The sequence below is a fragment of the Tupaia chinensis genome, unplaced genomic scaffold, assembly GCF_000334495.1.
Source record: "Tupaia chinensis unplaced genomic scaffold, TupChi_1.0 Scaffold138136_1, whole genome shotgun sequence".
Lineage (NCBI taxonomy): Eukaryota > Metazoa > Chordata > Mammalia > Scandentia > Tupaiidae > Tupaia > Tupaia belangeri.
Window position 1 is genome coordinate 226899 of NW_006198035.1, and position 15936 is coordinate 242834.

Consider the following 15936-nt stretch of genomic DNA (forward strand, 5'->3'; position numbering starts at 1 on the left):
TACTCGTGTGTTTCTAAAGCACCAGGTCCAGGACTCAAGTCACGTGGTTGGCCACGTGGAATCCAGCCTCCTTAACCACCAGATCCTCATTGTGCTTTTTTATGCTGTCATAAGAGGTCATTAAAAAAAAAAAAATTGGTATCAAATTCCAAATGTTCATTCATACCATTCAGAAACAGATTTTGATTTTCATACATTGACCTCTTATCAAATGTCCTTGCAGAATTCACATATTGGTTCTAGGAGCTTTGATATAGATTCTTTGGGCTTTTTCTGTATAAACAACTATGCCAATGCTAATAGAAACAGTCTTTTATTTCTTTCAAAATTGTCTTCTTTTCATTGACTTTTTCCTGGCTTCTTAAACTGACTAGGATCTCTAGTGTGATTTTGAACAGGAGAGGCAAGAACAGGCATCCTTCCTTGCCTTGTTCCATTCTTAGGAGGAAACCATTAGATCTTTCACAATTAAAAGGCAATATTATGTGTTTTGGTTTTTGTTTGTTTGTAGAGGACTTCCCCAGGTTGAGGAATTTCACTTCTTTTTTTAAAAAATTTTTTATTCATTTATTCATTTTAATTTGACAAGAGAGAGAGAGAAAGAGAGAAATCAAGCCACCAGATCTAGGAATTGAACTGTGATCAACCATGTGGGAGTGTCCAGCACCTTAATCACCATACCACCTGCTGATCCCAAAGAATTTCACTTCTGTTCTTAGTCTGCTGAGAATTTTTAGTATGAGTGGATATTGAACTCATAAACAATACTTTTTCTGCATCAATTAAGATGGTCATACAACTTTTATGTTTTGTCTGTTGATATAGTGGATTACATTGATTGATTATTGAATGTTGAGACAGCACTGCATTCCAACAATTAAACCTCTATTTGGTCATGCTTATTATCTTTTTCATATCAGTTATATTAGATTTGCTGATATTTTGTGGAAGACTTTTTTTCTATGTTCATGAACTATACTAGTCTAAAATTTTCTTTTTTCTTGTTTTTAGAGGTTTTTCCTTAGAGCACATATGTTTGCCAGGGAGAGAGACAAAGACAGTGAGAGAGAAAGTTAGAAATCACTCCCCAGAGGGGATGGCCTTGCCACAATCCCTTCTCGGTTCTCTTCCTGGGATCTTGGGCATGCAAGTACACATGCCCAGCATGAGTTTCAAGCCACTGGGTCCAGGAATTGAACCACAGTCAACCATGTGGGAGTCCAGCGATGTAACCTGCTACACCATCTGCTGGTCTAGTTTTCTTTTCTTATAATGTCTTTGTTCGATTATAGTACAAGGGTAACACTATCTTATAAGATGAAACAGGAAGTGTACTCTTCAACTTTCTGAAAGTGTGTGTGTATAATTGGTGTTATTTCCTTCTTAAATGTCTGGTAGAACTTACTGTGAAACCACCTGGGTCTGGAGTTTTCTTCGTTGTAAAATATCTTTTTTTTTAATTATTTTATTCAGTTTTTATTCAATTTCATTATTCATTCATTCATTTATTTTAATCTGACCAGAGAGACAGACAGAAAGAGAGAGAGAGAGGAAAGTGAGAAAGTGAGAGAGCAAACGACCAGCTCCGGGACTCAAACCATGGTCGGCCATGTGGGAGTGTCCAGCTCCTTAACCACTATGCCACCTGTTGTTCCTCATTGTAAAACATCTTAATTGTCAAATTTATTGATGTAAAGATTTTATAATATTTTCTTATTATCCTTTATGTATCTATAGAATCTTAACTGATGCCCCTTTTATTCCTGATAGTGGAAATTCACATTTTTTTCTTGAATTATCTGGCAAGAAATTTGTCAACTTCGTTGATATTTCAAAGAACCAGATTATGGTGTAATTGATTCCTTTTTTAAATTTTCTTGATTTCTGATCTCTATTATTTCCTCTTTTTGCTTAACTGGGTTTAACTTATTCCCTAGTTTATTACTGATAGCATATGTTATTGTTTTGAAACTCTTCTAATATAAGTATATAAGGCCATAAATATCTCTTAATGCACTGTTTTTGCTGCATTCCACAAATTTTGATGTGTTGTGTTTTCATTTTTGTTCAATTTTAAATATTTTCTCATTTTCTTTGTGACTTCCTCTTTGATCCATGAGTTATTTGTAATATGCATGTGTGTGTGTGTGTGTGTGTGTGTGTGAGTGTGTGTGTGCGTGTGTTTTAGGGAGAGATTTTTGCTATAGGGTGTGTGTGCTCACTAGAGAGACAGAGAGACAAAGTGAGAAATTACCCCTCCAAGGGGATGATCACACTACAATCCCTTCTCCATTCCCCTCTTGGGATTTTGGGCACACATGCACACATCCCCTGCCAGTTTCAAGTCCCTGGGTCTGGCACTCAAACTGCAGTCAGCCATGTGGGAGTCCAGTGCCTTAACTAGTGTGCCACCTGCTAAGCCTTATAAATATATTTTTTAACTTCTAGATATTGGAGGATTTCCCAGGTATGTTTGTTATTGGCTTCTAATTTAATTCCATTGTAATCAGAGGAAATACTTCATATGATTTCTACTGTTTTACATTTGTTGTGGTTTGTTTTATTGCCCAGAATATGACCTATCTTGGTAAATATTCCATGTGCACTTTAAAAAGTATGTGTATTCTGATGCTGTTGGGAAGAGTATCCTATAAAGGTCAATTGCATTAAGTTTTTCTTTCTTTTTTCTTTCTTTCTTCTTTTCTTTCTTTCTTCTTCCTTCCTTCCTTCTTTTCTTTCTTCCTTCCTTCCTTCCTTTCTTTCTTTCTTTTTCTTTCTTTCTTCCTTTCTCTTTAATTTTTTTTTTGAGAGGTTTTTGCTATCGGGCGCGTGCACTCGCCAGACAGACAGAGAGAGACAGAGAGACAGAAAGCGAGAAATCACCCCCCAGAGGGGATGGTCACGCCACAATCCCTTCTCCTCCATTCTCCTCTCGGGATCTTGGGCACACACGCACACGCGCCCGGCGTGAGATTTAAGCCACTGGGTCCAGGACGCGAACCACGGTCGACTACGTGGGAGTCCAGTGACATAGCCATTACACTAACTGCTGGTTCCCTTCTCTTTAATTTTGTAATAGCGCACATGTGCTCACCAGAGAGAGGGAGACAGGGAGAAAGGGAGAAGGAGAAAGAACCCACCAATGGGGCATGATCATGCTGCAATTTCTTCTCTTCCATTTCTTTACTCCGTAGAAATTTTAGGCATACACATCCCTTACTAAATGTATAGTTTACAAATACTGTCTCCCAGTCCATAGGTCGTCTCTTCACTGTATTAATCATCTTTTGATGTACAGAACCTCTGTAGGCTGATGTAACCTTATTTGTCTACTTTTAATTTTTTAAGAATTATTTTTATTTAACTTTATTATCATCATTTATTTTAATTTGAGAGACAGAGAGAGAGCGAGAGAAAGTGAAACAGGAAGTCACCTGGTCCGGGACTCAACCTGTGGTCAGCCACATGGGAGTCCAGCACCCTCAACCACCACGCCACCTGCCAGACCTCTTACTTTTACTTTTGCTGCCTGTGCTTTTGGGGTCCTATCCAAAAAAATCTTGTGGAACTTTCCTCCCTGTTTTCTTCTGTGGTTTTACAGTTGCAGGTCTTATGTTTAACAGTCAACTCATTTTGAGTTAATTTCTGTATATGGTGTAACATAAGGGTCCAATTTCATTTTTCTAGATATGAACATCCAGTTTTCCCAACACCATTTATTGAAAAAACTGTTTTTTCCCTACTATTTGGTCTTGGCAACTTTGTCAAAAATTGACAATAAATGAATGAGTTTATTTCTGAGCTTTCTATCCTGTTCCATTGGTTGGTGAGTGTTTTTATACCTACCATGCTGCTTTACTTTCAATATTTTTATAATATATTTTGAAATCAGGGAGTGTGGTGATCTTTTCCACTATTAATCACAGAGGAAACTACAGACAATAGTGATGCAATATGCATTCTAAAAAGTGGGGATAGAAGGGTTGTCTCACTAATAACATTGGTCAGAAAAGCAATATGAGGTTTAAAAATAAATAAATAAAAAGAGGTAGCACACACAGCCAAGCCCTGCTCTGGAAAACCTAAAGCAAGGGGCCAGCAGGTGGTGTGGTAGTTAAGGATGTTGGACACCAACATGGCTGACCATGGTTTGAGTCCTGGACCTGGTGACTTGCTTTCTCACTTTCTCTCTCTCTTTTGCTTTCGCTCTGTCCCTCTGTGGTCAAATAAAATAAATAAATAAATAATGTTCAAATAAAATAATTCTTTTAAAAAAAAAAAGAAAGAAAGAAAGAAAAGAAAAGAAAACCTAAAGCAACTCACATGTGTCAATTCATTGGTGAAGCGTTACAGATGTGTCCAGGCAACAAGACCTCTTGGAAACACCCAACTGAGAGGACTTACCTCATATTTAACCTTTTCTTTTTTTTTCCTCTTTTTTTCTTTTGGAGAGGTTTTCACTATAGGGCAAAACCTGTGCTTGCCAGAAAGACAGAGAGAGAAAGAGGAGATAGAAAGCGAGAAATCATCCCTCAGGGGGGATGGCCACGCCGTAATCCCTACTCCTCCATTCTCCTCTCAGGATCCTCCATTCTCCTCCAGAAGGTCCTATGGTCCCAAGGTGCCATGGTGGCACCCTTTCACTGTGCCACCGTGGCTAGGCCCATGCTTCACTTTTCAATTAGAGTCAAAAAGTTCTGGAACTTGTTTGTGTTTGTTTTATTTGTTTTGTTTTCTGAACAAGTCAGAAGAACAATTTTGCCTTCTGGCACAACAGAAGCAGTTAAGAACACCTTGAAGCTTTGTTTGAATCTCGTAATAGCTGGTGTTGGCCTTAAGAAGTCCCTGTGCAGCCTGGCTTGTTTCTCACTGAGAATGAGCTCCAAACCAGAATCTGAATTACTGCAATGGCCAGTGGACCCAGGCAAATCAAACTAAACATATCCTCATGAAGATCTGCAAGTACACTAAGGGGGAAAAAGATATAAAACACAGTTATTTTTTTCCAGTGGCTTTTCTTATTAATTCAAAATTATTAAATAAAGGGTTTCTGCAAAGTTCTGTTATCTACCGGCCCCTTTAAAAACTAAAGGACATTGCATCAAATCATCTTTATTCTAATTGAATAATTCATACCTTCTAGCTGCTCACACCAGAGGATGCTGACATGTAAACCTCTGATCACAATGCCTGGTGAAAAAATGCTACAGTTGCAATAACCACACACTGCATGGGAGGCTCAAGGACAGAGGCCAAGGTATGGGTACAATGCAGAGGGATATACATGCTCATATTCATAATCCTTTCATCTCCTGCAATTACCATCCGACGAATTTTAAACATTCAATACAACTGATACAAGAGGAAACCAGGGCCAATAATAATATACAGAAGTGACATGGCCTAGTTCTCTGCTTAATGGAAGAAATTCCATTAAGAATTTCTGAAGATTCCTATGGTACTCAATTATATTTCAGATAGATCTTATTTTTCATTTAAATCATATACAGTAAAAGGGAGGTCTTCATTATTCAGAGGCTGGTTTTCCAGTCTATAGCTTCTTTTTGGTTATCTGAGTTATTCAAAACAGCACATTATTATTAGGTTGTTAGGAAAGTCATGATGTATTTTTCTGGTTTTATATGCAAAAATGCATCATGACTTTCTCGACAACTCAATAATTTAGCCAACTGAAGAATGACATGAAAAAGTCAAACTATCTAATGCAAGAAGAGGAGGCAGGGTGTTACACTGTCGTACTAAAACCAATCACTATGACCAGAACCTATGTATCATGCATTCTTCCAAAACAGTAGGTATTATGTGATTATTAATGTATTAGGTAGGCATGGGGCTAAATACTGGGTATTCCATGTAGACAAAACTAGTAAGAGTCTCTAACCTCATGGAGCTTGGATCCTAGTGCAGGAGATAGATATTAATCCTGAATAAGCTTGATTTACATATAATTACAGAAGATGACAGAAAAAGTGTCATGATGGGCGAGCTCAGAGTATTAGATGAGAACTCACCGTCAGAAGGTCTAACCTACTCTTGGGAAGTGGAGTCCAGAAAAATGTCTCCCCAAGGAAATGGTATTTGAGCTGACTTCTGGAGGATAAGGAGGCATTAACTAGATGGCCTCTGCCTAGATCATGTGCAAAACCTCCAGCTATCACTGTTTCTCCCTCTAAAAGCCATAGCTGGGAATATCCTTGGTGCTCTGGACTGGACTGCATTTGTTAGGTATGGCCATCTTCCTAACTGCTCCTTGAGCCCCCTTCACCTTCTGTGCTGCTCAGTTCAAGAACTGATTATTCCCTACCCACTCTCCATTCTTCTGCTGCTGCTACTTCTCAGATTCTCGTATAACCATAGACTCCAGGCTCACAAGCTGGACTGCCCAGAAGCTGGACTGGACCTCTAGAAGTAGCAGAAGAACTAATCGTGCTGTCAGAACGTGGTTACACTTCTGCTCTACTCAAACTATGGGAAGCCTCATTTCTAGAGGCATATGGTGTTTTGTCTTCCCGGCATCCATTGCTTTAGTTAAAACCCTCTCCCCTCTTCCACAGTGAGCCTGCGTTGGTCCTTATGACCGTCCCATTCCCACCCCCAAGGTCAAGCACGTGGCAGACCTGGCTAGAACCCCTCAGTAAGGGGCAGGTAGCTCGCACAGTGCCTTTCTGTGTCTACCCAGGGACTTTGGCTGTGCTGCTGGGACAAAAGCACAATTTCTTATGACTCTGGGCAGTAAGGCTCAGGTAAACAAATGGAGTTATTTTGCTGCCATGTGGTAAAAGCTTGCACCAAAGGGCCAGTTGGGGGTGGTGAAGTGGTAATGCACTGCTCAAGTGAGTCTGGATTTTTTTTTTTAGAGGTTTTTGCTATAGGGCACGTGCACTCACCAGACAGACAGAGAGAGACAGAAAGACAGAAAGCGAGAAGTCGTCCCCCCACCCCGGGGGCGGGGGGAAGGCCACGCCACAATCCCTTCTCCTCCATTCTCCTCTCGGGATGTTGGGCACACATGAACACGTGCCCGGCGTGAATTTAAGCCACCTGGTCCAGGATGCGAACCGCGGTCAACTACATGGGAGTCCAGCGACATAGTCATTACACTAACTGCTGGTCCCTCAAGTGAGTCTGGATCCACATGGAAGATCATAGGCTTGGTCCCCCTGTACTCTCTACACAGAATGCGGTGCCTGCAATCCTGGCTGGCTGCGAAGGTTTGGGGGGAGGGTATCAGCATGAGACCCTGTTAAAGGTGTCTTTCTCTCCCCTTCTCATGAAAGAATGACATTTAAAATGAAAGTTGTCACCCAACCCAGAGGTGGTATCAGAAAAGCAGGTCTCTGGCATCACTTCAGATCTCGCTCTGCCTGACTTTCAAGTCCTAGAAGCTGGTATGCTCCTTTGATGTTTACGTTACCTGCTTACATTAGGATTTCTGTCACTTGCAGCCAAAATGGCCGAATCATGTGCTTTCTGATTGGCAAAGCCAAAAATACCATCAATTAGCTGCTTCTGACCACTCTAGGGAAGCGATTCAGGAATTTCTAATTCATGACTACCAGTCAGGACATAGGAGACTTGAAACGGCTGAGCACAGGTTTCAAGAACGAGAAGAGAAGGTCATGACTGCGGTTCTGAATTCGATGTGGGCGCTCACAAGCACGAGACTTCTCTCGCTGACTCTGAATAGTTGCTGATTGGAACCACGAGACTGAAGGGAAGAACTGGACAGACGATGGGTGCAAGATGCGAGACTGTAATATTAGGTCATCAGGAAAGACATGATGTATTTTTCTATGTAAAAATGCGTCATGACTTTTCCGACGACCCGAAATAAGCCCACATTCCACTCTGAAGTGGCATAAAACACACATATCTCAACACAAAAATGAAAGGACATGGCCTAATCACGACCTTTAAGCGGAGGGATGCACAGAGCCATGGCCATGAGCTACTGGTCACAGAATTGTTACAACATGTGCTCAGAAACTGAGTATCTTATGAAAAGACTGGTTTCTGCTTGGCTGAGGCACATCTGTGCTTTTGTCTGGAGTGTGTTTGGTAAGCAGCAGGGGGTCCTTACCCCTCAGCATCCTTTAGTTATAACAGATTCCAGGTTCAGAAATATCAAGAAATCAGATGTCAGCTACCAGGGCTTCTCTCTGGGAGATTTTCGATCTGTGAGACAGAATTGTCTTTATCTCCTTTTTCCATGGTGAGAGAGTGTGGGGAACACCTCTGAAACCCGCAGAGGCAAAGCTTTGTGCTGCGAGCCGACAACACTGCACAGAGAAAGCACATCCTGGAAGTTCAAGGGCGAACAGGAATGAACACTTAACCGACTAAGACAATTTGATAACTACCATGTTGTGTTCAGACCCAACCCTTGTAGGCTTATGTTGTGTTACTGAAGTTGCAATCGTTTTCAAGAATCTTATTTATCTATTTTTCTTGGAGCAAGTGAGAAAGTGACAGGCATCCCCAACAGGGTCCATGAACCACTCCCAGTCTCAGCTAGTATCCCAGGTATAGGCACGCATGCCTGGCATGCCCAGGGAGGTCCCAGGACACAACCCAGGACCTTCCCCTGTGGGTCCAGCTGTCCCACCACTGCACTCCCACCTGGCTTCTGAAGGTGCAAGCATTTTAATGACTTCATAGTCTCCAAAGTACAAGTGAATTCCCTTCTGCTTCACTGTATCTCTGTATACTCTTCCAAGATTTCCTTGGAATTTTAGAGAATTTCTTTTCCTGTCTCACATTACTTTATTATTTCTATCCAATGGTATATGAAAAAGCTTACTAAGTTAGGTTATTCAGTTTTCAAAATGTCTTCACCTCTCATTTCTAACCTTAACATAAAATAAATCTCTGGTAGAAAATAATTCTTAAGCCCTGCTTAAGCTTCCATTCATTCAACAAACATTTATTGCACACTTACTACTTAGGTGCTTGGAATACAGAGTGAACAAATCAGCAATAATCCTTGCCCTCAACAAAGCTTACATTCTAGTGGAGGTAAAGAGATATTAAACAAATATATTTATTATCATCTTATAATAATAACAATAGCACTTCTTATGGAAAGGGTTTTACACTCAATCTTCTCTCACCATCTTCCACTTTTAAAATAAAAATATATCTGGGGCCAGCAGGTAGCATGGCAGTTAAGGGCACTAGACTCCCACATGGCTGGCCACAGTTCAAGTCCCAGACTTGGCAGTTTGCTTTCTCACTTTCCCTCTCTTTCTCTCATGCTATCCCTCTCTGGTCAAATTTAAATAAATAAATAAAGTTAAATAAAATAATTCTTTAAAAATAAATAAATTTTAAAATACACCTTCCCGGGGAACAGTGGTTGGCGTGGTGGTTGGGATGCTGAACATTCCCACATGGCAGATGATGGTTCAAATCCTGGACCTGGTGGCTTGCTTTCTCACTTTCTCTCTCTCTCTAGTCAAAATAAAATAAGTAAATGAATAAATAAAATTAAAAATAAATAATTACTTTTAAAAATATACCTTCCCTCTGGTAATAATATTTTAAAATATTACTGTTGGAGCCAGCAGGTGGCATGGTGGTTAAGGCGCTGGATTCCCACATGAACAACTGCAGTTCACATCCTGAACCAGGTGACTTAAAAATCACAACAAATGAATAAATAAATGATTTAGGTTTTTTATTTTTTAATTACTGTCTAGTGTCCTTTACTTCATTTTCTTAGCTTCTACCTGCTAGACCATTTGTAAATTCTGCCCTATGAGGTAAGGGGGCCATATCAATGATCATACTCTCACCTATCATCCTATCATACTCAAGAGCTTAAATTTTACAAAACTAAAGCAGCATCTGTCTCCATTCCACTCTGTTTTTTCCCTATCCATATCAGCCCCGAAAGTACACAGTTAATAAGTTACTTCCTAGTAGCATCAATGAAATAACTGTATGGTCTTTAGCATAGCAACAGGCAATCCCATCAATAGAGTTGTCACCAAAGTCAGTATCAGTGAGCATCCCTACAAAAAGCAGCTCAGGACTGTAAAAGCCAAAGAAACCTAAATAAGGTTTACATGGAAGGGCAGTCCTTTGGAATAAGGATCAAGAAAACATGAGTCTGTGTAGGTCATTGCTACCTTGAGGATAAAGAGGTAATGTCCCCTTTCTAGGGTCAGCCTATGAGCTCCCTTTGAGAAGAACGGTGTAACATGGATCCCGGGCTCACTGTGAGTCTTAGTCAGTTCAGGCTGCCATGACAAACACCACAGGCTTGGTGACCTAAACAGAAAGGGTGCCAGCATGGTCAGGATCTGGTGAGGGCTCTCTTTCTGGCTTACAGGCAGAAAGCTATGCTCTCACAAGCCAGAGAGAGAGAGAGTTGAAGAGTTCTCTAATCTCTCTTTCTCTCTTTTTTTAAGGTTTTGCCATAGAGCACATGTGTTTGCCAGAAGGAGACAGAGAGACAGAGACAGAGGAAATGTGAAAAAATCACATCCCCCAGAGACGGGGCTGGGGGGATGGCCATACCGCAATCCCTTCTCCTTCATTCTCTTGGGGTTTTGAGCATGCACATACATGTGCCCAGCATGATTTTCAAGCTGCTAGGCCTGAGACTCAAACCATGGTCTACCATGTAGGAATCCAGTGCCTTAATCACCATGCCACTTCTGGCTCCATAGTATCTCTTCTTTTTATAGCATTAATACCTTCATGAGGTCCCCATCTCATGGCCTTATCTAAACCAAATTACCTCCCAAAGCCCCACCTCCAGGTACCATTGTATTGGGGATTAGGGTTTCAACATATAAATTTTGAGGAAATCTAATCAGTCCATAGCACCTTATTTGACACTTTTCTCCCATTACTATAAATTTTCATAACAACCATGAATCAGACACCAAGGCTAAGACAGCCTAACTAAATTGCTCAGAGTTACACAATGAGTCTGGAGTTGAAAAAAATTTAACCTAGACATGAACTAAAAAATTTTTCCAAGAAAAAATAGTGACTCTAATATAAATTTATCACAAGGAAAAAAACTCCATTTTTAAGAAGAAAGTCCTATACTTTCTGTGGAAATGAGTTAAGATACTTTCTACTGAAAAGCTGTTACCTTTGACAAATATCAAATATACAATAGTTTGTTTGATATGATCACACTGCCGATGTGAAAATAAAAGGATTTAACTCCCTATATATCTATTTTTCCTTGCCAGAGGTTGGAGGAAATTGTCAATGTTTCTACCTATCAAGACTAAATGGGAAAAAAAAAAAAAAAAATAACAGTATAATAGTTCTCAAAAAAAAAAAAAAAGTCCTGAGGTAGATTATCTCCTCTTTGGATATAATCTTGTCCTCAGGCAGTCCCTTTGCAATGAAATATTATGACTATTATTTAAAGAAAAAGAGAAGTGAGCTATGGGGGGAAAAAAATCAACATAATTGCTAATTCTGTGGCAAAACTCAGGACTTACATTTTTGTGGTCCTATGAACCTCTGGATAGAATTTATTTTTTTTACAAAATTTCACATCACAGTCCCATTTCTGACATACTACTAGTAAACTGATTTAGCCTCAATCATAATCCTTTGTGCTAAATGTTCTTCATAATTTAGAATGCTTGAGAAACATGTCAGGTATATGTGCATGTGTGCCCAAAATTCTGACAGGATAGAAAAATGGAGGAAAAGTGATTGTGGCGTGACTGTCCCGGGAGGGGAACTTCCTCCCTCTCCTGAATGTGCATGTACCCTCTGGAGGAAAAGAAAAAAAGAGGAAAATACATGCTTGTGCATACAGCAGATGGATCATAGAAGACTTTAAATAATTTGCTAGAAGGTGTGTGTGCTTACCAAAGAGAGACAGAAAAAGTGAGAGAGCGTCCTCATGAGAGGATGGCCAGACTATAATTCCTTCTCCTCTGTTTCTCCTTTCAGGATGTTGTGCATGTACACATACCCAGTGTGTTTTTCAAGTCACTGGGTCCAAGACCATATCTATGCAGTCAGCCATGTGGGATCCGGCAGCCTCAACCACCGTGCCACCAGCTGGCTCATAAAATAATATTTTTTTTTTAAGTTATGGACCTTAGGCTTCCTGCAGCATGACCAAATAAACTGACAGACTCACCACTGCAAACGGCAGGAATCTGGTCAGGACTACAGGACGGTGCTACCACAAGGAGTCAGTGCAGAGCGCTACATGGAGTAAAAGCAGCTGAGCGCCAAAGCTCGGGTGCTCCTTGCACTGTGTGTTATCTCAACCCTGAGCTCAGCTGGCCGTCCTGGACTTGCCAGTCTGCCTCACTCACTAATGCCTAAGGTAAGCTCCTAAGGGCAGCAAGGGATCAGGCTTTAGGACTCAGGTCCCAGCTTCCGGCTCAGTGCTAACACCAAACAGAAACTCTAAAAATATTAGCTGAACAAAGGTGCTTGCATGCTTAGTTGGCCAAATATTGAGAGATAGAGGAGCCCTTTTTCTATCACATACTAAAAATTCATTGTCATTATTTTTTGTGCATAATATGGATCTGTGTTGCACTTTTTAAATGGGAGTTACATATGTACATAATCTAAACAACCTAGTTACAACATTACTACCTGAAGTACCTTATCGCAGATAATTAGAAGAGATTACGTGTTGGCTTTCTTGCCCAAATACTCTAGTTATGGATCTCCATTAACAACACTCATATCATTACACTTATGGGCTACTGGGCAGTGTACCCTTGAGTTGCTAAGAAGTGATAGATCTAATACATGTACACCAACATTTCTCTAATGTATCAAAGAAGTGCAGACCATTTTTAAAAAAAAAAAAACAAGGAGAGGAATAATACTTTTCTTTTTTACATAATTCTGCCAGAAGTCATGGGCACTCGCTGGAGATACGCACAGAGAGAAAAGGAAAGTGGGAAAGCATCTCCCATTGTGGGGTAGTGTGGTCATGCCGCAATCCCTTCATATCCCTCCTGTTGGGATTTTGGGCATGCACACAAACGTGCTAGTGTGTTTCTCAAGCTGCAGGGTCCGGGACATGACAGTCACATGGGATCCAGCTGTCTTCACCACCACACCACAGGGTGGCCCAAGAAGAATAATACTCTTAAACCATACAGTTCTGCATACTGTAACAGTGAAATAATAATCGGATATCAGAAAGCTTACTTACAAGTGTGAAATTTATTTCAAATAGACGTTTTTGCTAAATTCTTTATGCTGGTGAATCTCAAAGTATGCTGATTATCCAACCATATCCTGCCGAGTGTACAGACAGCCGCTGGACTTCAGTCAGGCTTTTCAGATTAGCATTAGTTATGTAAGGCTACCAGATAGCAAATGTTAATTATTGCTCCAAGATAAATGATCCTTAAGTGTCCTATATGAGTTTATACCTCTGAAAATGCTTACAATATCATAATACTACTTTGCCAGCGTGTCTGGTTGCCAACATGTCTATGCCAAGGTCAACAAGATTTAGTCTCTAGGGCTTCTGTTTCCAAGGAAGTAAATCTCTGAGTTCCCCACTTTGGCTGGATAATGGAATAAGCCAGCATGATTTGAAAGAAACTGATGCCTGAGTCTCCCCCAGCCCTGAGATTCTGACTGAATGGATCTAGGGTAAGACCTGGACATTAGAGCTTTTTCAAGCTTCAGTGATTTTTCTAAAAATTATTTATTTGATTTTATTTATCATCATTTTTTCATTTGCTACAGGGTACATGTGCTCACAAGAGAAAGAGAGAGAGAGAGAGAAAGGGAAAGTGATAAAGCAAGTCACTAGGTCCAGCAGGACTCGAAGCATGGTTGGCCAGGTGGGAGTCCAGTACCTTAACCGTCACAACACCTGCTGGCCCGCTCAAGTGATTCTAATGAGCAAGAAAGTTAAGAACCTTAGAAAGATTTAGGACCTTCATCATTTTTTTCTAGAGACTTTCATCATTTTTGCGTCTTGCTGTGCTGTCGAGGCTGGACTCCAACTCATAATCCTCCTGCCTCAGTCTCTTGAGTAGCAGGGACTAAGGTGTGCACCACAATGCCCAGCAGTATTTTTTTAGCATACCAAGAAAACTCAGAGGGGCAAGTTAAGCCCATCTCTTCTTTCTCCGTTGCTCTTACATCTGTCAGTGAATAAGCTACAACAGGAATTTATGGGACTTTGAGTCTTTTCTACCCCAGATTCTGTTCCTGCTCCTTTCAGCCACTATGGCTTTCTCTTTTTTGTGTGTATGTGTGCATATATGATGTTGTTTGTAATTTCGTCAGAGAGCATGTGTGTTCACCAGAGAGAGGGGGGCACACATGAGAAAGCACTCCCCAAGGGGAATGGTCATACTGCAATCCTTTCCTTTCTATCTTTCCTTCCTTTCAGAATTTTGGGCATGCACACATGCCCAGTAGATTTTTCAAGCCACTGGGTCTGGGACTCAGACCACATGGTTGGCCATGTAAGATCTAGCTGCCTTAATCACCATGCTACTGGCTGCCCCCAGCCTTTTATTTTTTTTAGGATCGGGTCTTATTGTGTGGTGATTCTCCTGCCTCAGTCTCCCAAGTAGTTGGAACCATATACATGTGTTACTAAGCACAGCCTTTCAGGGTGAGCCGGGAATCAAGCCAGGGCTTGCGATGTGGCCTCAGCCTGCAGAGCTGCACACACAGCGCATGCTACTCCCACCATGGGCCAGCCACCATGGTTTTCTATTATGACATTGCTTGAGGGTTTTTTTGTTTGTTTTAAATAATTATTTTATTATTTATTTATTTAAATTTGACTAGAGAGGAACAGAGTGAAAGAGTGAGAGAGACAGAGAGAGAGAGAGGGGCTGGCAAGTGGCATGGTGGTTAAAGGTAGTGGATTCCCACATGGCTGACTGTGGTTCGAGTCCTGGACCTGACAGCTTGCTTTCTCACTTTCTCTCTCTCTCTCTGTCCCTTTCTGGTCAAATTGAGACAAACAAATGAATAAATAAATAAAGTTAAATGGGATAATTCTTTAAAAAAAAAAACAAAAGAGAGAGAGAGAGGAAAAGTAAGAAAGCAAGCTGCAAAGTTAGGGACTTGAACCAAGGTCAGCCATATGGGAGTCCAGCACTCCCAACCACCATGCCATCTGTTGGTCCCTTGCTTGAGGTCTTTAATGTTATTTGGACTTTGGGCAAAACAATCACCTACTAGAAGCTAAGACTGAGAAAGAGTTCCTTCCAGTTTTACAGAAGAACTATGTTCTGGAATAGTCCATATTCACTTCCTTCAGATGCTCATTTCTTAGCCTACAATTGCCCTACTGTGCATGGTGCCTCCATAATCAACCGCCAGGCTCTGTTGACTCAAGCTCTTAACTTCTCTCAAGGCGGTCTCCTCCTTGCCTTCCACATTCTGTTGAGTTAGCTCGGGTCACACCAGCATCTCTCATGTAAAGTCACTTCATTAGCCTTCAAGCTGATCCTTCTCTGTGATTTGACCAACTTCCCTTCTGATCTTTTGAAAGGCAAATATGATGTTATTACTCATAGGTTTAATCATTCTCCATTCCTTTTGGGGTCAAGTCTGCACTTCTCAGGCTCTTCTAATAAACTGTTTGCATTCCTCCACGCATGTCATACAACCTTGAGCCTCTTTGTACTTCCACAGACTCCAAATGCATCCGAGAGATCACTTCTTGGCTGTCCATTCTGAATTATGTGCTCAGCCAGTGAGCACTCCCACAGAGGCCCACACTTACTTCCATCAATCACACCTAACACGCCGCATTACGATTTTAACTCTGACTGACTGTGAGCTTATTCAGAGTGGGCACTGCACCTTTTGTATATTTGTTCTTTGGGTTTAGCACAGGAGCTGTCACATGGTAGGTGTTCAGTGAATATTGTTGAATAAATGCTGCATCACTGTATGTGCCCGAGCTTTGCACACGCTCTT

The 15936-nt window shown here is 40.9% G+C and overlaps 1 protein-coding gene across 2 annotated transcripts in view; it reads right to left on the reverse strand.

Moving 5' to 3' along the window:
* Positions 1-4712: 4712 nt before the first annotated feature.
* The window catches only part of LOC102502757 (transmembrane protein 180), a 41251-nt gene continuing 30027 nt past the window's right edge, over positions 4713-15936 (reverse strand). For both annotated transcript variants that reach the window (XM_006161093.3, XM_006161092.3), the window contains exon 7: positions 4713-4967. In XM_006161093.3, the coding sequence (XP_006161155.1) occupies positions 4835-4967 (133 nt within the window). In that variant the 3' untranslated portion in view covers positions 4713-4834. The remainder of the gene's footprint in view (positions 4968-15936) is intronic.